At 30.7% G+C, this 22,282-nt stretch overlaps 1 protein-coding gene across 1 annotated transcript in view; it reads right to left on the bottom strand.

Moving 5' to 3' along the window:
- Positions 1-2,639: 2,639 nt before the first annotated feature.
- LOC139859872 (uncharacterized) overlaps positions 2,640-22,282 on the bottom strand; it is a 38,629-nt gene continuing 18,986 nt past the window's right edge. The window contains exon 2 of the mRNA XM_071848642.1: positions 2,640-3,044. Coding sequence (XP_071704743.1) covers positions 2,640-3,044 — 405 coding nt within the window. The remainder of the gene's footprint in view (positions 3,045-22,282) is intronic.

Here is a 22,282-nt window from a genome sequence, read left to right on the forward strand (position 1 = left end):
ACACTTATCAAAATACTTCTACTTAACAAAAATGCTTACAATTACATCCTCGTTCAGTTTCATCAACAATTCTACTCGTATGCACCCGTATTCGTACTCGTACAATACACAGCTTTTAGATGTATGTACTATTGGTATATACACTCCAATGATCAGCTCTTAGCAGCCCATGTGAGTCACCTAACACATGTGGGAACCATCATTTGGCAACTAGCATGAAATATCTCATAAAATTACAAAAATATGAGTAATCATTCATGACTTATTTACATGAAAACAAAATTACATATCCTTTATATCTAATCCATACACCAACGACCAAAAACACCTACAAACACTTTCATTCTTCAATTTTCTTCATCTAATTGATCTCTCTCAAGTTCTATCTTCAAGTTCTAAGTGTTCTTCATATATTCTACAAGTTCTAGTTACATAAAATCAAGAATACTTTCAAGTTTGCTAGCTCACTTCCAATCTTGTAAGGTGATCATCCAACCTCAAGAAATCTTTGTTTCTTACATTAGGTTATCATTCTAATACAAGGTAATAATCATATTCAAACTTTGGTTAAATTTCTATAAATATAACAATCTTATTTCAAGTGATGATCTTACTTGAACTTGTTTTCGTGTCATGATTCTGCTTCAAGAACTTCGAGCCATCCAAGGATCCGTTGAAGCTAGATCCATTTTTCTCTTTTCCAGTAGGTTTATCCAAGGAACTTAAGGTAGTAATGATGTTCATAACATCATTCGATTCATACATATAAAGCTATCTTATTCGAAGGTTTAAACTTTTAACCACTAGAACATAGTTTAGTTAATTCTAAACTTGTTCGCAAACAAAAGTTAATCCTTCTAACTTGACTTTTAAAATCAACTAAACACATGTTCTATATCTATATTATATGCTAACTTAATGATTTAAAACCTGGAAACACGAAAAACACCGTAAAACCGGATTTACGCCGTCGTAGTAACACCGCGGGCTGTTTTGGGTTAGTTAATTAAAAACTATGATAAACTTTGATTTAAAAGTTGTTATTCTGAGAAAATTATTTTTATTATGAACATGAAACTATATCCAAAAATTATGGTTAAACTCAAAGTGGAAGTATGTTTTCTAAAATGGTCATCTAAACGTCGTTCTTTCGACTGAAATGACTACCTTTACAAAAATGACTTGTAACTTATTTTTCCGACTATAAACCTATACTTTTTATGTTTAGATTCATAAAATAGAGTTCAATATGAAACCATAGCAATTTGATTCACTCAAAACGGATTTAAAATAAAGAAGTTATGGGTAAAACAAGATTGGATAATTTTTCTCATTTTAGCTACGTGAAAATTGGTAACAAAATCTATTCCAACCATAACTTAATCAACTTGTATTGTATATTATGTAATCTTGAGATACCATAGACACGTATACAATGTTTCGACCTATCATGTCGACACATCTATATATATTTCGGAACAACCATAGACACTCTATATGTGAATGTTGGAGTTAGCTATACAGGGTTGAGGTTGATTCCAAAATATATATAGTTTGAGTTGTGATCAATAATGAGATACGTATACACTGGGTCGTGGATTGATTCAAGATAATATTTATCGATTTATTTCTGTACATCTAACTGTGGACAACTAGTTGTAGGTTACTAACAAGGACAGCTGACTTAATAAACTTAAAACATCAAAATATATTAAAAGTGTTGTAAATATATTTTGAACATACTTTGATATATATGTATATATTGTTATAGGTTCGTGAATCAACCAGTGGCCAAGTCTTACTTCCCGACGAAGTAAAAATCTGTGAAAGTGAGTTATAGTCCCACTTTTAAAATCTAATATTTTTGGGATGAGATTACATGCAGGTTTTATAAATGACTTACAAAATAGACACAAGTACGTGAAACTACATTCTATGGTTGAATTATCGAAATCGAATATGCCCCTTTTTATTAAGTTTAGTAATCTAAGAATTAGGGAACAGACACCCTAATTGACGCGAATCCTAAAGATAGATCTATTGGGCCTAACAAACCCCATCCAAAGTACCGGATGCTTTAGTACTTTGAAATTTATATCATATCCGAAGGGTGTCCCGGAATGATGGGGATATTCTTATATATGCATCTTGTTAATGTCGGTTACCAGGTGTTCACCATATGAATGATTTTTATCTCTATGTATGGGATGTGTATTGAAATATGAAATCTTGTGGTCTATTATTATGATTTGATATATATAGGTTAAACCTATAACTCACCAACATTTTTGTTGACGTTTTAAGCATGTTTATTCTCAGGTGATTATTAAGAGCTTCCGCTGTCGCATATTTAAATAAGGACGAGATTTGGAGTCCATGCTTGTATGATATTGTGTAAAACTGCATTCAAGAAACTTATTTTGTTGTAACATATTTGTATTGTAAACCATTATGTAATGGTCGTGTGTAAACATGATATTTTAGATTATCATTATTTGATAATCTACGTAAAGCTTTTTAAACCTTTATTGATGAAATAAAGGTTATGGTTTGTTTTAAAATGAATGCAGTCTTTGAAAAACGTCTCATATAGAGGTCAAAAACTCGCAACGAAATCAATTAATATGGAACGTTTTTAATCAATAAGAACAGGACATTTCAACTTTTACCACAATAATGACCTGAATTCCTCGCTGATTTTCTTTCTTGTTCACCATCTTTACACCCAGATTTTTCACTGTGGGAGCCTTTCGCTCAACCAGGTTTGGCGCATTTGAGGTATTGGCTTCTGCAGGCATTATAATTGCATTCGCAGTACTCGCAGTGTTCTGCGCAATTAAATGGTCCAGCTTGCCTTGTTCAAATGCTTCCGCGATGAATTCCGCTAAATCCCTACAGCGATTAGTATCATGACCATAATCATCATGGAAAACACAAAACTTTGATCGATCGCGCCTGCTATTCTCTCCCAAAGGCTGTGGATAGGGGAAAGACTTAGCAACTCTCTCTTGTAACAAAATTTCCGTAGGCGTTTTTGTTAGCATCTGAATGATATTGAAAGATTCATTGTTCTACTTTCGCGTAGAATAGCGATCACGACGGCCATATCCATGGTTATCATTTTGCCCTTGAAACCAGTCATTTCGCGGGTATCCACCGCCGCTATTTTGAAATGTCCCGTTCATATTGATTATAAACGTTCCATATTAATTGATTTCGTTGCGAGGTTTTGACCTCTATATGAGACGTTTTTCAAAGACTACATTCATTTTTAAAACAACCATAACCTTTATTTTATCAATAAAGGTTTCAAAAGCATTATGTAGATTATCAAATAATGATAATCTAAAATATGCTGTTTACACACGACCATTACATAATGGTTTACAATAGAAATATATTACATCGACATATGTTTCTTGAATGCAGTTTTTACATAATATCATACAAACATGGACTCCAAATCTTGTCTTTATTTTAGTATGCAACAGCGGAAGCTCTTAATATTCACCTGAGAATAAACATGCTTTAAACGTCAACAAAAATGTTGGTGAGTTATAGGTTTAACCTATATATATCAAATCATAACAATAGACCACAAGATTTCATATTTCAATATACATCCCATACATAGAGATAAAAATCATTCATATGGTGAACACCTGATAACCAACATTAACAAGATGCATATATAAGAATATCCCCATCATTTCGGGACACCCTTCGGATATGATATAAATTTTGAAGTACTAAAGCATCCGGTACTTTGGATGGGGTTTGTTAGGCCCAATAGATCTATCTTTAGGATTCGCGTCAATTAGGGTGTCTGTTCCCTAATTCTTAGATTACCAGACTTAATAAAAAGGGGCATATTCGATTTCGATAATTCAACCATAGAATGTAGTTTCACGTACTTGTGTCTATTTTGTAAATCATTTATAAAACCTGCATGTATTCTCATCCCAAAAATATTAGATTTTAAAAGTGGGACTATAACTCACTTTCACAGATTTTTACTTCGTCAGAAAGTAAGACTTGGCCACTGGTTGATTCACGAACCTATAACAATATATACATATATATCAAAGTATGTTCAAAATATATTTACAACACTTTTAATACATTTTGATGTTTTAAGTTTATTAAGTCAGCTGTCCTCGTTAGTAACCTACAACTAGTTGTCCACAGTTAGATGTACAGAAATAAATCGATAAATATTATCTTGAATCAATCCACGACCCAGTGTATACGTATCTCAGTATTGATCACAACTCAAACTATATATATATATATATATATATATATATATATATATATATATATATATATATATATATATATATATATATATATATATATATATATATATATATATATATATATTTTGGAATCAACCTCAACCCTGTATAGCTAACTCCAACATTCACATATAGAGTGTCTATGGTTGTTCCGCAATATATATATAGATGGGTCGACATGATAGGTCGAAACATTGTATACGTGTCTATGGTATCTCAAGATTACATAATATACAATATAAGTTGATTAGGTTATGGTTGGAATAGATTTATTACTAACTTTCACGTAGGTAAAATGAGTAGTTTTTATCAATCTTGTTTTACTCGCCATTTCTTCGTTTCTAATCCGTTTTGAGTGATTCCAGTGGCCACGGTTTCGTATTGAACTTAACTTTATGAATCTAAACAGAAAAAGTATAAGTTTATAGTCGAAAATACAAGTCGTTTTTGAAAGAGGTAGTCATTTCCGTCGAAAGAACGACATCTTGATGACCATTTTAAAAAACATACTTTCACTTTGAGTTTAACCATGATTTTTGGATATAGTTTCATGTTCATAAGAAAAATCATTTTTCCAGAAGTATAGCTTTTAAATCAAAGTTCTTCTTAGCTTTTAATTATCCCAACCAAAACAGCCCCCGGTTTTACTACGACGGCGTATATCCAGTTTTATGGTGTTTATCGTGTTTCCGGGTTTTAAATCATTAAGTTAGCATATCATATAGATATAGAACATGTGTTTAGTTGATTTTAAAAGTCTAGTTAGAAGGATTAACTTTATTTGCAAACAAGTTTAGAATTAACTAAACTATGTTCTAGTGATTACAAGTTTATAACGTTGAATAAGATAGCTTTTTATGTATGAATCGAATGATGTTATGAACATCATTACTAACTCAAGTTCCTTGGATAAACCTACTGGAAATGAGAAAAATGGATCTAGCTTCAAAGGATCCTTGGATGGCTTGAAAGTTCTTGAAGCAGAATCATGACACGAAAACAATTTCAAGTAAGATTTCCACTCGAAATAAGATTGTTATAGTTATAGAAATTGAATTAAAGTTTGAATATGATTATTACCTTGTATTAGAAAGATAACCTACTGTAAGTAACAAAGGTTTCTTGATCTTGGATGATTACTTGGAATGGATTTAGAAAACTTGGAAGTAAACTTGCAATCTTGGAAGTATTCTTGATTTTATGAAACTAGAACTTTTGGAATTTATGAAGAACACTTAGAACTTGAAGATAGAACTTGAGAGAGATCAATTAGATGAAGAAAATTGAAGAATGAAAGTGTTTGTAGGTGTTTTTGGTCGTTGGTGTATGGATTAGATATAAAGGATATGTAATTTTGTTTTCATGCAAATAAGTCATGAATGATTACTCATATTTTTGTAATTTTATGAGATATTTCATGCTAGTTGCCAAATGATGGTTCCTACATGTGTTAGGTGACTCACATGGGCTGCTAAGAGCTGATCATTGGAGTGTATATACCGATAGTACATACATCTAAAATTTGTGTATTGTACGAGTACAAATACGGGTGCTTACTAGTAGAATTGCTGATAAAACTGAACGAGGATGTAATTGTAAGCATTTTTGTTAAGTAGAAGTATTTAGATAAGTGTCTTGAAGTCTTTCAAAAGTGTATGAATACATATTAAAACACTACATGTATATACATTTTAACTGGTCATCGTTTGTCGTTACATGTAAGTGTTGTTTTGAAACCTTTAGGTTAACGATCTTGTTAAATGTTGTTAACCCAATGTTTATAATATCAAAAGAGATTTTAAATTATTATATTATCATGATATTATGATGTACGAATATATCTTAATATGATATATATACATTATATGTCGTTACAACGATAATCATTACATATATGTCTCGTTTCAAAATCATTAAGTTAGTAGTCTTGTTTTTACATATGTAGTTCATTGTTAATATACTTAATGATATGTTTACTTATCATAATATCATGTTAACTATATATATAACCATATATATGTCATCATATAGTTTTTACAAGTTTTAACGTTCGTGAATCACCGGTCAACTTGGGTGGTCAATTGTCTATATGAAACCTATTTCAATTAATCAAGTCTTAATAAGTTTGATTGCTTAACATGTTGGAAACACTTAATCATGTAAAATAACAATTTCATTTAATATCTATATAAATATGGAAAAGTTCGGGTCACTACAGTACCTACCCGTTAAATAAATTTCGTCCCGAAATTTTAAGCAGTTGGAGGTGTTGACGTATCTTCTGGAAATAAATGCGGGTATTTATTCTTCATCTGATCTTCTCGTTCCCAGGTGAACTCGGGTCCTCTACGAGCATTCCATCGAACCTTAACAATTGGTATCTTGTTTTGCTTAAGTCTTTTAACCTCGCGATCCATTATTTCGACGGGTTCTTCGATGAATTGAAGTTTTTCGTTGATTTGGATTTCATCTAATGGAATAGTGAGATCTTCTTTAGCAAAACATTTCTTCAAATTCGAGACTTGGAAAGTGTTATGTACAGCCGCGAGTTGTTGAGGTAACTCAAGTCGGTAAGCTACTGGTCCGACACGATCAATAATCTTGAATGGTCCAATATACCTTGTGTGATGACCCGAGAATTTTTGACCAAATTTAAACTTAATCTTTATATGTTTCCGACACGATAAGCAAAGTCTGTAATGTTGAGTCTCGAAAACTTTGAACTTTGTTCATGTATATATTTAAACCTTTGGCCATGCCCAACGATTCACGAACCATTTTATCGTAAATAGAAATGTATATATATATAAATAGGTGTATATATTAATTTGAGTTAATGAAAATATGAAATAACTATTTGAATTAGGAATGTAAGTATTATACAAAGTAATTAAGCTATAAATATGTATGACTTATATAAATAATTAATATTATATGTATATTGTAATATGTATATATATAAATATTCAAATAAGGTTGTTATATAAAATAAATAATACATAACTAAAGGAATGTAAGGTTAGTATATTAAATCTAATTACAAGTTAAATTATAATTGTTATATTAATATTGCTATTATTACTTGTTAGTATCATTATCAATATTAGTAGTATTAATATAATATATAATATACAAATGTAGAAATTGAAACCTATAACTTGTTATTACTAACATTACTAAATATTAACATATATAATATAATTATTATTATTATAGATTATTATTAATATTATTATAAAAGTAATACAATTTATTGATATTATCATTAATTAACATTGTTACTAACAAATAATACTATAAATGTTATTAATATTATTATGATGGTGAGCAATACTAATGTTAACAGTATTATTATTTATTTATTATTTATTATTATTACAGTATTATTATTTATTATTATTATTAATATTACAATATTATTATTAGTTAATATATATATGTATTTATTAAAAATTATATACAAGGCAAGAAAATCAAATCAGATATCAATCACAATCAATCCAGTACTTTAACTGTTATATATTCATTTTCTAAATTAACTAGCAAACAATTTCTGTTAGAAGTATCGAACAGCTAAATAAATAAATACAGTTACATATAGAATACAGATATAACAAAATGCATAATCCCTTATCTATCACAATCAATCTATTTTAGTTCTGCTCATGATTGGTACGATATATATTCCATATTGAATTCACATCAGCTATGAAACAAATTCTGTTAGGGTCATTCTCCACTTTAATTTTTTTTTGTCTGCTTTTCCTTGTTTCAACTTAGATGCCGAATTCGTATGAAACAAAACCCACTCATTTAATTGATACCCTCACCACCATTTGGATTGCTTGAGCAAAGAACCATCATAATCAAAAACTCATCACCAACATCCATCACCTTCTGCACCTGCATGATTCATTTTTTTTTCCTGTCCAACAACAATAACAATAACCCACTTCTATATATAAATATATATACATATGGGTATCATTAAACCATAATCATAATCTAAACAACCAATTATGTTTATAGAAACTCACTTGATCACCACCATGGAAAGCCAAACCCATTAGTTGATAAAGGCTGCTGCTACTACGCCACTGTACCGTTCCAATGATGTGAAACCCAAACAGTCAACTACCACCTAACCAAAAATACCATCACAATCTATACACCACTAGCAAAACACTTTAAACCGCCTTCATCACTTGGTTGCTGCTATGCTTTCTTTCTGTCTGCTGTCTAAACGAACCACTAACCAAAACAACCAATATTTTCCACTGCTGCTACCTGCTGTGTAATATTATAACCTGTTCGTTTTATTTTTGTTCCGTTTGAAAACCCTAAATAACCACTGCAACCCTTCTTGTTTGAGATACACGAGTTGATGTTTTGACAGTTGAATCTCCACCACCTTTCAAAACCAACTTGAGTCACCCAAACAATCACCATCGGAGAACCACCTCACCCGAAACCACCATACGTGATTCTTGCGAATGTTTCATGTTTCTGTTTGCAACCAGCCGAACCCAATCATCATGATTAATAATCACCACAAATCATCATCAATACCACCTAAAAACTCCACCCCTTTAAACTGTTACGCTATTTTTTTTTGGCTGTCCGATATATGTGCTTCAAAAGAAGAAGAAAGAAGGGTGCACCACAAATTGGGTGAGGTTATGTCAACTTGATTATATGGGATATTTTGTTTATACAGCCTTTTAATATGCAAGTGGAACTAGATAAAGCAATATGGCCGACATTTTTTTTCAACAAATAACCCACTTGTTCGATTATTATTATTACAATTCCAATTATCTCTGTTTGCTTTATTTGGTCGAGTACTAACTCAAACCCATCAACTTTTCATTTTTTTTCTTTCGGTTTACCAATTGAACCTCACAACATCAAAACAAATTTAATATGAGGCTGCCATATTTCCTTTCCTTTTGCCGACATGCCATAAACAAATGGAGTATTCTAAGAGACGTGGGGTTCCAGCTCAATATACAAATATTGTTTTTTTTTTTTTTGCCGTTCAAATTATTTAGGATAAATGATCAAAACAGAAATCGGATCCTATGTTATTTATATTTGGGCCGTGGCCAAACATGTTTCTGTTATTGGACCGAAGTGTTTAAAGGTTGGGCTATGGACTTAGTTAAAATGTTGGGCTTGGACAATTGATTTGGGTCATTTGAAATTTTAGAAGAAGGAGGTGAAGATGGTGCAAACGAAAAACAGATTATATTAAGTGGGTTTGGGTTTGAATCAGAATAGAAGTCATGGAGCTGTAGTTAGGGTGTTGTTGGGTGTAACGAGAGGTCATGGGTTCGAGTCCTGGCAGGAGCAATTTTTTTTAAAAGGGCTTGTTACAAGAAGGTAGCCTTTCTAAATTATTATTATTATTATTATTATTATTATTATTATTATTATTATTATTATTATTATTATTATTATTATTATTATATAAAGATACAACCTTTTATTATTATTTTACCAAATAAATATTAGTTATATAAAAAGTTATTTAATGCATATAACACAACTATATAACATAACTATAATAATATTTTTATAATAAAGACTAATTATGCATCTAAAGTATATAGAATAAGAATAGTTAATTAAGTTATTAATGAAACACATAAGTTAATAAAATAACAAATAATATATAAATTTATCTGATTACAATTATGTGTGTTAATATATATACAAATGATATAGGTTCGTGAATCCGAGGTCAACCCTACACTTGTTAAATGATGTCATATGTATTTTTACTACAAAATACATTAGGTGAGTTCATTTGATCCCTTTTACTCTTTACATTTTTGGGGCTGAGAATACATGAAATGTTTAAATAACTGTTTTTGCAATATTTATATGCGTGAGTTTCATTATTCCCTTTTTATATATATTTTTGGGACTGAGAATACATGCGCTGTTTTTATAAATGCTTTATGAAATAGACACAAGTAATTCAAACTACATTATATGGTTGGATTATCTAATCGAATATGCCCTTTTTATTAAGTCTGGTAATCTAAGAATTAGGGAACAGACACCCTAATTGACGCGAACTCTAAAGATAGATCTATCGGGCCCAACAAGCCCCATCCAAAGTACCGGATGCTTTAGTACTTCGAAATTTATATCATGTCCGAAGGAGGATCCCGGAATGATAGGGATATTCTTATATGCATATTGTGAATGTCGGTTACCAGGTGTTCAATCCATATGAATGATATTTTGTCTCTATGCATGGGACGTATATTTATGAGAACTGGAAATGAAATTATTGTGGTCTATTAAAATGATGAAAATGATCGTTTATGATAAACTAATGAACTCACCAACCTTTTGGTTGACACTTTAAAGCATGTTTATTCTCAGGTATGAAAGAAGTCTTCCGCTGTGCAATTGCTCATTTTAAAGATATTACTTGGAGTCATTCATGACATATTTCAAAAGACGTTGGATTCGAGTCGTTGAGTTCATCAAGATTATTATTAAGTCAATTATAGTTAGATATATTATAAAATGGTATGCACTCCGTCAACTTTCGATGTAATGAAAGATTGTCTTTTCAAAAACGAATGCAATGTTTGTAAAATGTAACATATAGAGGTCAAGTACCTCGCGATGTAATCAACTGTTGTGAATTGTTTATAATCGATATGGACTTCGTCCGGATGGATTAGGACGGGTCTTCACAGTTGGTATCAGAGCGGTGGTCTTAGCGAACCGGGTCTTGCATTAGTGTGTCTAACTGATAGTCGTTAGGATGCATTAGTGAGTCTGGACTTCGACCGTGTCTGCATGTCAAAAGTTTTGCTTATCATTTCGTGTCAAAAATTACTTGCTTATCATTTTTAGAGAATCACTTGCCTATCATTCTTAGTCTAGACACGTTTTACTGCATTGACTGCATGAATAGTGTATAGACAAAATTTATATCTTAGCGTATCTGCTACTACATATCTTAGCGTATCTGTTACTGTAACTTTGCCTGACAACTTCCGTAGATTCCTCCGTAACTTATGGGATTTTAGTATTATATATGCATATTTAAGTTATGTATTGCAGAGTACTAATCTATATCCTATAATCTATTTCTTATCAAAAATTCTTCATCTGATCATATGAGATGAATCCTGCAACCAGTTTGAGTCCCTCATATTCTGATAGCTATTCCAATAGTTATTCCGACAGCTATTCCGACATAGATGTTCACTTAAGCTCCGAAAATAGCGTCATCGGCATGAATCAACCAATCAGCCATTATCAATTCATCTGATGGGTTCGTAGTCAACTTAATTAATGGAAACGTGCAGAAGGCAATCCCTTCCACCAACCGAATTCACCTCTTGACAATGAACCTGAAGCGTTTACCGGCGAACCTGTTCGAGACACCATTTTCAGTCTCATTTCTAGGGTAACTCGAGAAGATTATATTCTATCCACAATTCTGAATCTTATTCATCCACTCGTTCTGACCGACAATCATCCTGAAGTAATAAGTCAACGAACTTCGTGCTCGAATAATCAATTCGGAGAATATGGTGCAAAATGTACCAGCTTCAGCAACATCACCAGGCACCAACAGTACCATCAATAAAAGCACCAGTACCATCAACAATCCATGCTTCAATATCATCATCTGTACTTTGAGTATGATCTTCGTTCTACGTATCGTTCTATCTCATTTATCTTCGTTCGATATGACGAATTTGTAATCTCTAAAGTTTTAGAGATTATTTATTCTAGTTCCAACCGAAAAGCAAATGAGTTTGATATCATATTAACTCATTAAATCCATGATTACGCCTGAAGAAAATATATATGTATATATGTTTTCATAGAGATTGTAATTAAAAATTTTATTGTACAAACTGTTAATGGTGAAAATATTTTAACGGGTAGGTAATACCCGAGGAATATTTAGATTTCGCATTAATAAGTTACATTGTACATTCAACGAATCTGATTCAACTGTTATTTACTATCCTACTTATAACTACAGCTATACGAATCCGTTCACCACAAAATAACCATTTTCATTCAATTTTATATTTGAATTTTAACCTATCAGAATCCAACAAGTGGCATTATGAAGAAATAATGGACACAATAAAAATTGATTAGAAACAGACTAATTGACAATATGAAATTTTTTTAAGAAACCACGCTAACAAAATTCTAGCTAACTGTTCCTAGCTAACTGGTTACATTTTATTTTCTCGCAATTTAATTATCGCAATTTACATTCTCGCAATTTTATTTATCGTCATTTAATTTATGTTATTTACTTTACGCACTTTATTTATCGTTATTTAATTTCTGTTATTTAATTTATGCACTTTAAATATCGGGTCCCGTAGACAAGGTTTTGACATATCATATCGACCCATCTATATATATATATATATAGTTTGAGTTGTGACCGAGTCTGAGACGTATACGGGTCACGACACGTATTAATTAATTCGAATATTATATATTAAACTATATATATGAATTATTGGACTGTCAACTGTGGACTATCGACTGTGGACTAATAACATTAGACAATTAAAATGAATTAAAATATTGATTATAACATATGAAACTAAACAGTTCTTCAAGTTTGTCACTTGATTTCGTCTTAAACATCATTTGTATCTTCACGATTACATTCTGCGTTCAAACCTTTCATGATTCTTCAAAACACCTCAATCGAGAGGATGAACCAACCGCACTTCATTTACGGGAGAAAAGATTGATGCATATAGTTATGCACCTGAAAACACTCGGAACCTGAGTAAACGTTTAACACGTAGCTGTGCTAACTCCTTTAACGTTATTATTACCGAAAATAACTTTGCATCTGCTGTTCGAGATACCCAGTTTTGTCACAGCTCCAGCAAGACAACTTCGACTTTTCGTACAAAAAAAAAAAAACTTATTATAACGTTGATATATACACGTGCTCTTTTTATTGTTACCAGGGAACCTTTCATATTCCACCATATTACCATCAGCGTTTAAACATCTAAAAACACAATTGTCCTGAAACCACCTCGGATTAATAACCGATGATTCAGATATCATAGCATTAAATGCAGAGGAAACAAAAAAATGGTAGATGGTCTAAACGACCAAAAGTTTGATGATAAATTAGTGTTAGGAACGCTCGATAGAAAATCGGGTATTGAAAAACAGATTGAGCTACCCATGAAGGAGACCAATGACAAATACAAGGACCAAACCCTATATTCAAAGGATTCAGGTAATTCTGGATCCATTGAAATCTTTAGAGAATATCTTGCTCCTTACTCTATAGTATCTATCATCCTCTGATCTTAGATATTCTGAGATATTGTCGTATCTTTCATTATAAATATCCTCCATATTTCTGGAGATATTTTTATAACTATTCTTTTCTAAAATCATTAACCTCTTCGCGCTATCAGTATTACATCATATAGAAACTGTTAGTTTCTATATTCTGTAAACTTTCGAGCTTAAAATATGAATGTTATTGAAGTAATGTTGAGAACTGATGCATGAGCTAGTATAATATAATGACACTTGATCAACGTGATTATATTACAGTAAGTGATGCTGAGTTTCTAATGGAATGTGATGATTCACAGTACCATCATCATGTGCCATGTTACACGACTCGTTCATTCTACTTTACCTCCGAACATATCAAGAAAATATATTCTTGATAATTCTATTCTCAGTAATTCTGGTAATTTGACAAATCAAATCGTACCATTACGATTTCCTTCTTAGAACATTAACAATGTTCATTCCTATGTTTATATCTACGAATTCTATACCATTACAAGCGGTGTTTAATCACAAGAAGAAGAAACGAGAGGACAAAAACTCTGAAATAGAAATTAGAGTATAAATTACAGCAAATAGGAGAGAGCATTAACTGTGGATGACAATGATTATAAAAGACAGAAGCAAGGACATCAAAGTATAAGGGAAGATATAAAACCCAACAACCACCCAAAAATTATAAACCGTATATGTCAATGCGTATAGCAATATAAAGACACGGGAGGAGTAGAAACACTATAAACCCAAGAGTATAATAGAAGTAAATAGATTCTTATGGCGGTAGATGAAAGAGAAGAATGACAAATATGAAAGTTAAGAGCATATCAAGGATTAGAATGGGATGGAGCATATTGACAAATGCTTTAAAGTATGAAATGAGGGAGAAAGAATAGAAAGTGAGAGTTGTAAGGAAATGACGGGGGTAGATTTATAGTAAAATATCCGACAGAGCAATCAAAACAGATGATCGCATTTAAAGCGGATCCTAATTTCCTTGATTACCGAAGAATCAAATCTTATTACGAAGTTTTTCTCCAAATCTCTTGAACTTGAAAATCAATCCTATCTACGTCAAAAGATATGACGAATCTATACCTACTCATTTCACTCTTTGGTGATAACTTCATTCGTGCTCTTCGAATAATCGAATTGTTTTATCTATATTACTCAATGATGATAAAACTCTATTTATCAACTCATATTCATCATGAAAACATTTTTATTGTTAGCCATGACCACCTCACTCAAATTTCGGGACGAAATTTCTTTTAACGGGTAGGTACTGTGATGACCCGGGAATTTCTGACCAAATTTAAACTTAATCTTTATATGTTTCCGACACGATAAGCAAAGTCTGTAATCTTGAGTCTCGAAAACTTTGAACTTTGTTCATGTATATATTTAAACCTTTGGCCATGCCCAACGATTCACGAACCATTTTATCGTAAATAGAAATGTATATATTTATAAATAGGTGTATATATTAATTTGAGTTAATGAAAATACGAAATAACTATTTGAATTAGGAATGTAAGTATTATACAAAGTAATTAAGCTATAAATATGTATGACTTATATAAATAATTAATATTATATGTATATTGTAATATGTATATATATAAATATTCAAATAAGGTTGTTATATAAAATAAATAATACATAATTAAAGAAATGTAAGGTTAGTATATTAAATCTAATTACAAGTTAAATTATAATTGTTATATTAATATTGCTATTATTACTTGTTAGTATCATTATCAATATTAGTAGTATTAATATAATATATAATATACAAATGTAGAAATTGAAACCTATAACTTGTTATTACTAACATTACTAAATATTAACATATATAATATAATTATTATTATTATAGATTATTATTAATATTATTATAAAAGTAATACAATTTATTGATATTATCATTAATTTGAAAGGACCCGTCCTAATCCATCCGGACAAAGTCCACATCGATTATAAACGATTCACAATAGTTGATTACATCGCGAGGTACTTGACCTCTATATGATACATTTTACAAACATTGCATTCATTTTTGAAAAGACAAACTTTCATTACAACGTAAGTTGACGGCATGCATACCATTTTATAATATTTCTAACTATAACTGATTTAATAATAATCTTGATGATCTCAACGACTCAAATGCAACGTCTTTTGAAATATGTCATGAAAGACTCCAAGTAATATCTTTAAAATGAGCAATTACACAGCGGAAGATTTCTTTCGTACCTGAGAATAAACATGCTTTCAAGTGTCAACCAAAAGGTTGGTGAGTTCATTAGTTTAACATAAATAATCATTTCCATCATTTTAATAGACCACAAGATTTCCATTTCTCATAAACATACGTCCCATGCATAGAGACAAAAATATCATTCATATGGGTTGAACACCTGGTAACCGACATTCACAATATGCATATAATAATATCCCCATCATTCCGGGATCCTCCTTCGGACATGATATAAATTTCGAAGTACTAAAGCATCCGGTACTTTGGATGGGGCTTGTTGGGCCCGATAGATCTATCTTTAGAGTTCGCGTCAATTAGGGTGTCTGTTCCCTAATTCTTAGATTACCAGACTAAAAAGGGGCATATTCGGTTTAATAATCCAACCATAGAATGTAGTTTCGATCACTTGTGTCTATTTCGTAAAGCATTTATAAAAGCAGCGCATTTATTCTCAGTCCCAAAAATATATATTGCAAAAGCATTTAAAAAGGGAGCAAATGAAACTCACCATACTGTATTTCGTAGTAAAAATACATATAACATCATTGAACAAGTGTAAGGCTAGCCTCGGATCCACGAACCTATATTATTTATATATATATTAACACATGTGATTGTAATTGAACGAATTTATATTATTAGTAATATACTTGTTATTTTAATAAATAATATGTTATATGTTTTAAATATAGTGTTATGTACTAATTGTTATTTGGTAAAATACTACTAATACTAATAATTAAAAAGTTGTAGTTTCTTTATAATGATAATAATAATGATATCAATAATGTCAATTCAAATAAAAATTATAATGATAGTTATAATAATAAAAATGATAATTTTTATAAAAAATGATATGATAATTATAATAATGATAATGATAATAATAATAATAATAATAATAATAATAATAATAATAATAATAATAATAATAATAATAATTAACAATAACAATAATAATAATAACAATAATAATAATAATAATAATAATAATAATAATAATAATAATAATAATAATAATAATAAAAATAATTATATTGCTACCTTTAAGAAATCAGCAAAAAGATTGCCCAGACCCGGGCTCGAACCCGCGACCTCCCGCTAACCCTAACACCCTCACAACCATTCCTCCGTACTCGTTTATCTGAATAATACTTCCAACCGAATTTATTTACTCCGTAATTTATTATCATCATCTTCATGAATTAACATAAAATCATAACAATCATCATTTTTTTTAAACTCTTATTTCGTCATCATCATATCATATATCATCATTGTCACGTTATTACCAACATAATCATCATCTAATCAATTGTTCATCGCATACCAATAACTTAATCTCTATAACAGAAGTAAGATTGTGTTCGCTTGAAATGGAAACAGGAACACAGTAGCATGATTTCGGTTGGGCTTGTGATATGTTCATGGGCTTACAGTGGCTAGTACATGGCTATTATAATGTTGGCCCAAATTGTTTCTCAAGCCCATGATGGACAGTCCGTTACAGAAACAGATAAATGGGACAATTCAATATCAAACGGCCCAACAAGGAATTCTGTAATTAACATATAACCTATACGCGTTTTCTGTTGAGTGGCAGGTTTGAAAAGAAACAGATACACATGATATTAACCGACCATATTATACCCACAAGGCCCTACAATTTGACATCAATTTGGTTTCTTCCTTGCCACTTGCAATTCAACAAACAGGTATTGCTTTTCCCTTTTCTCTTTTGTCTCTTTTAAAAATTGATCGTAACATCAACGAAAAAAAAAATAAAATAAAGGCAATTGGTAAGGATCTTACGTTGCAACCGGAAACAGGTGCTAGCAGTAGCAGTAATTATGTAGTAATAGCAATAACAATGTAACAGTAATTGGGTTTGTGTGTTCTTCGAACCCAAACAGGAAAAGAAAAGGAACCGGTTGCAGTTTGAATAATAACGATGATGATTTTATGTGAGTTAATGGATTAAAGAGGAGAAAGTAATAAAAGTGATGGTGGTCATAAGGTGGTGGATAGGTAATAGGTTTTCGTGGTGGTGATTGAGTATGGTTGTGGTTGTTCAAGTGATGATCTCCGGTGGTTAATGAGAATTTGGGTTTGTTAAAGTTGGTGAGGTGTTTTCAATTTAAACAGGATCAAAGACAACGCATCCATCATAGTTGTTTGGCGATGGATGCTTACGTTGGGTGATGGGTGTTCATGGTGACGGGTTTTGATGAGGGTGATCGATCAAACATAGCTATATATATACAGTAGTACAGCAGTTGCGATCATATGGGGATGGTTGTTTGAAGTACAAAATAGAAAAATATGGCACTGTTGGTGACGGTTCTTCGAAGAAGGAACAAGGATTGAAGGTGGTTGTTCATATCGTACTGAAACAAAATGGAGTCGAAGGTATTAGTATTTGTTAGGGGTTCGTTGGGTGGTTTTGATGATCTTGAAAGATAGAACAAAAAGATGATGACAAATATTAGTTGGTGTTCGGTCAAAGAGAAGAAACAGAAAGAGATTTAGGTGAAGGAGATGGATAACGAGTTGGTGAACGAGAAAGAGGGAAATGGATATTTATCTATATGTAAATCTATCTATGTAAATACATGTATATGATGAAAGAAAAAAGAAAATAAGGAAAACAAATGTGGTAGTGGGTGTATCTCAGGGATTTAGATAGAAACAAAAATTCAACAAGTGGTGATAGTGTTGTTTTCAACTTCTATAACCATGTGTACGCATGTTATAGTAATAAAATGAATCATTTATCAATCAATAGCAGTAATTGATAATATGTTAATAATTATATTATAATAACAATTAGTTTTAAACGTGTGAGTTGAATAAAGATAGTAAAGCCATTTCAAATAATTTATTGAGCAGACAAATTGAATCAATTAGAAATAGTAATCAATCACTTTACCATTTCCATTCACGGATCAAATGAAACAAATGGATGTTTAATTTTTTTCAATCGAAATATATTTTATAATATTATATTAACATCACATTTTGGAATCAAAATGAAACAGCCTTATTGGAGTTTAGTTATCGACAGAGTGCTAAATCGTGCTCCGTTGATAATTAGTAGTGGATAAAAGTACACAGAAAAATCCCAAATTTTTATATTAAATTCCTTTGTTTATTCTAGTCATTATGATATAAAATTTGGTCATTAATTACTAAATAAAAATTACATCAACTGTCCCTCTCAATTTTGGATACAATATAAAAAGTATTAAAATTAAATAACTAGATCCTAAATACATTTTTAGTAAGCCTAAAATTTATAGAACTCATTTTCGGATCACTGTTTATTTTATGATCATATAAGTTCAAATTAAACTTTTCTAAATAATAATCGAAATGTCCAACGAGTATTACAATCATTAAATAATTATATTTAATATACACTATACATATATTTATACTTATTTTTATATGTATACACATTTATTTACAAATAATAGTTCGTGAATCGTCGAGAGCAGTCGAAGGTCAATTGAATATATGAACATCGTTTCAAAATTTTCTAGACTCAACATTACAGACTTTGCATATCGTATCGAAATCATATAAAGATTAAGTTTAAATTTGGTCGGAAATCTCTGGGTCATCACATAATTAACATTGTTACTAACAAATAATACTATAAATGTTATTAATATTATTATGATGGTGAGCAATACTAATGTTAACAGTATTATTATTTATTTATTATTATTACAGTATTATTATTTATTATTATTATTAATATTACAATATTATTATTAGTTAATATATATATATATGTATTTATTAAAAATTATATACAAGGCAAGAAAATCAAATCAGATATCAATCACAATCAATCCAGTACTTTAACTGTTATATATTCATTTTCTAAATTAACTAGCAAACAATTTCTGTTAGAAGTATCGAACAGCTAAATAAATAAATACAGTTACATATAGAATACAGATATAACAAAATGCATAATCCCTTATTTATCACAATCAATCTATTTTAGTTCTGCTCATGATTGGTACGATATATATTCCATATTGAATTCACATCAGCTATGAAACAAATTCTGTTAGGGTCATTGTCCACTTTAATTTTTTTTTTTGTCTGCTTTTCCTTGTTTCAACTTAGATGCCGAATTCGTATGAAACAAAACCCACTCATTTAATTGATACCCTCACCACCATTTGGATTGCTTGAGCAAAGAACCATCATAATCAAAAACTCATCACCAACATCCATCACCTTCTGCACCTGCATGATTCATTTTTTTTCCTGTCCAACAACAATAACAATAACCCACTTCTATATATAAATATATATACATATGGGTATCATTAAACCATAATCATAATCTAAATAATAAATTATGTTTATAGAAACTCACTTGATCACCACCATGGAAAGCCAAACCCATTAGTTGATAAAGGCTGCTGCTACTACGCCACTGTACCGTTCCAATGATGTGAAACCCAAACAGTCAACTACCACCTAACCAAAAATACCATCACAATCTATACACCACTAGCAAAACACTTTAAACCGCCTTCATCACTTGGTTGCTGCTATGCTTTCTTTCTGTCTACTGTCTAAACGAACCACTAACCAAAACAACCAATATTTTCCACTGCTGCTACCTGCTGTGTAATATTATAACCTGTTCGTTTTATTTTTGTTCCGTTTGAAAACCCTACACAACCACTGCAACCCTTCTTGTTTGAGATACACGAGTTGATGTTTTGACAGTTGAATCTCCACCACCTTTCGAAACCAACTTGAGTCACCCAAACAATCACCATCGGAGAACCACCTCACCCGAAACCACCATACGTGATTCTTGCGACTGTTTCATGTTTCTGTTTGCAACCAGCCGAACCCAATCATCATGATTAATAATCACCACAAATCATCATCAATACCACCTAAAAACTCCACCCCTTTAAACTGTTACGCTATTTTTTTTTTTGGCTGTCCGATATATATGCTTCAAAAGAAGAAGAAAGAAGGGTGCACCACAAATTGGGTGAGGTTATGTCAACTTGATTATATGGGATATTTTGTTTATACAGCCTTTTAATATGCAAGTGGAACTAGATAAAGCAATATGGCCGACATTTTTTTTCAACAAATAACCCACTTGTTCGATTATTATTATTACAATTCCAATGATCTCTGTTTTCTTTATTTGGTCGAGTACTAACTCAAACCCATCAACTTTTCATTTTTTTTCCGGTTTACCAATTGAACCTCACAACATCAAAAAAAATTTAATATGAGGCTGCCATATTTCCTTTCCTTTTGCCGACATGCCATAAACAAATGGAGTATTCTAAGAGACGTGGGGTTCCAACTCAATATACAAATATTGTTTATTTATTTATTTTGCCGTTCAAATTATTTAGGATAAATGATCAAAACAGAAATCGGATCCTATGTTATTTATATTTGGGCCGTGGCCAAACATGTTTCTGTTATTGGACCGGTGTTTAAAGGTTGAGCTATGGACTTAGTTAAAATGTTGGGCTTGGACAATTGATTTGGGTCATTTGAAATTTTAGAAGAAGGAGGTGAAGAAGGTGCAAACGAAAAACAGATTATATTAAGTGGGTTGGGGTTTGAATCAGAATAGAAGTCATGGAGCTATGGTTAGGGTGTTGTTGGGTGTAACGAGAGGTCATGGGTTCGAGTCCTGGCAGGAGCATTCTTTTTTTAAAAGGGCTTGTTACAAGAAGGTAGCCTTTCTAAATTATTATTATTATTATTATTATTATTATTATTATTATTATTATTATTATTATTATTATTATTATTATTATTATTATTATTATATAAAGATACAACCTTTTATTATTATTTTACCAAATAAATATTAGTTATATAAAAAGTTATTTAATGCATATAACACAACTATATAACATAACTATAATAATATTTTTATAATAAAGACTAATTATGCATCTAAAGTATATAGAATAAGAATAGTTAATTAAGTTATTAATAAAACACATAAGTTAATAAAATAACAAATAATATATAAATTTATCTGATTACAATTATGTGTGTTAATATATATACAAATGATATAGGTTCGTGAATCCGAGGTCAACCCTACACTTGTTAAATGACGTCATATGTATTTTTACTACAAAATACATTAGGTGAGTTCATTTGATCCCTTTTACTCTTTACATTTTTGGGGCTGAGAATACATGAAATGTTTAAATAACTGTTTTTGCAATATTTATATGCGTGAGTTTCATTATTCCCTTTTTATATATATTTTTGGGACTGAGAATACATTCGCTGTTTTTATAAATGCTTTACGAAATAGACACAAGTAATTGAAACTACATTATATGGTTGGATTATCTAATCGAAT

Source organism: Rutidosis leptorrhynchoides, chromosome 7 (genome assembly GCF_046630445.1).
Source record: "Rutidosis leptorrhynchoides isolate AG116_Rl617_1_P2 chromosome 7, CSIRO_AGI_Rlap_v1, whole genome shotgun sequence".
In the NCBI taxonomy this organism is placed as follows: Eukaryota; Viridiplantae; Streptophyta; class Magnoliopsida; order Asterales; family Asteraceae; genus Rutidosis; species Rutidosis leptorrhynchoides.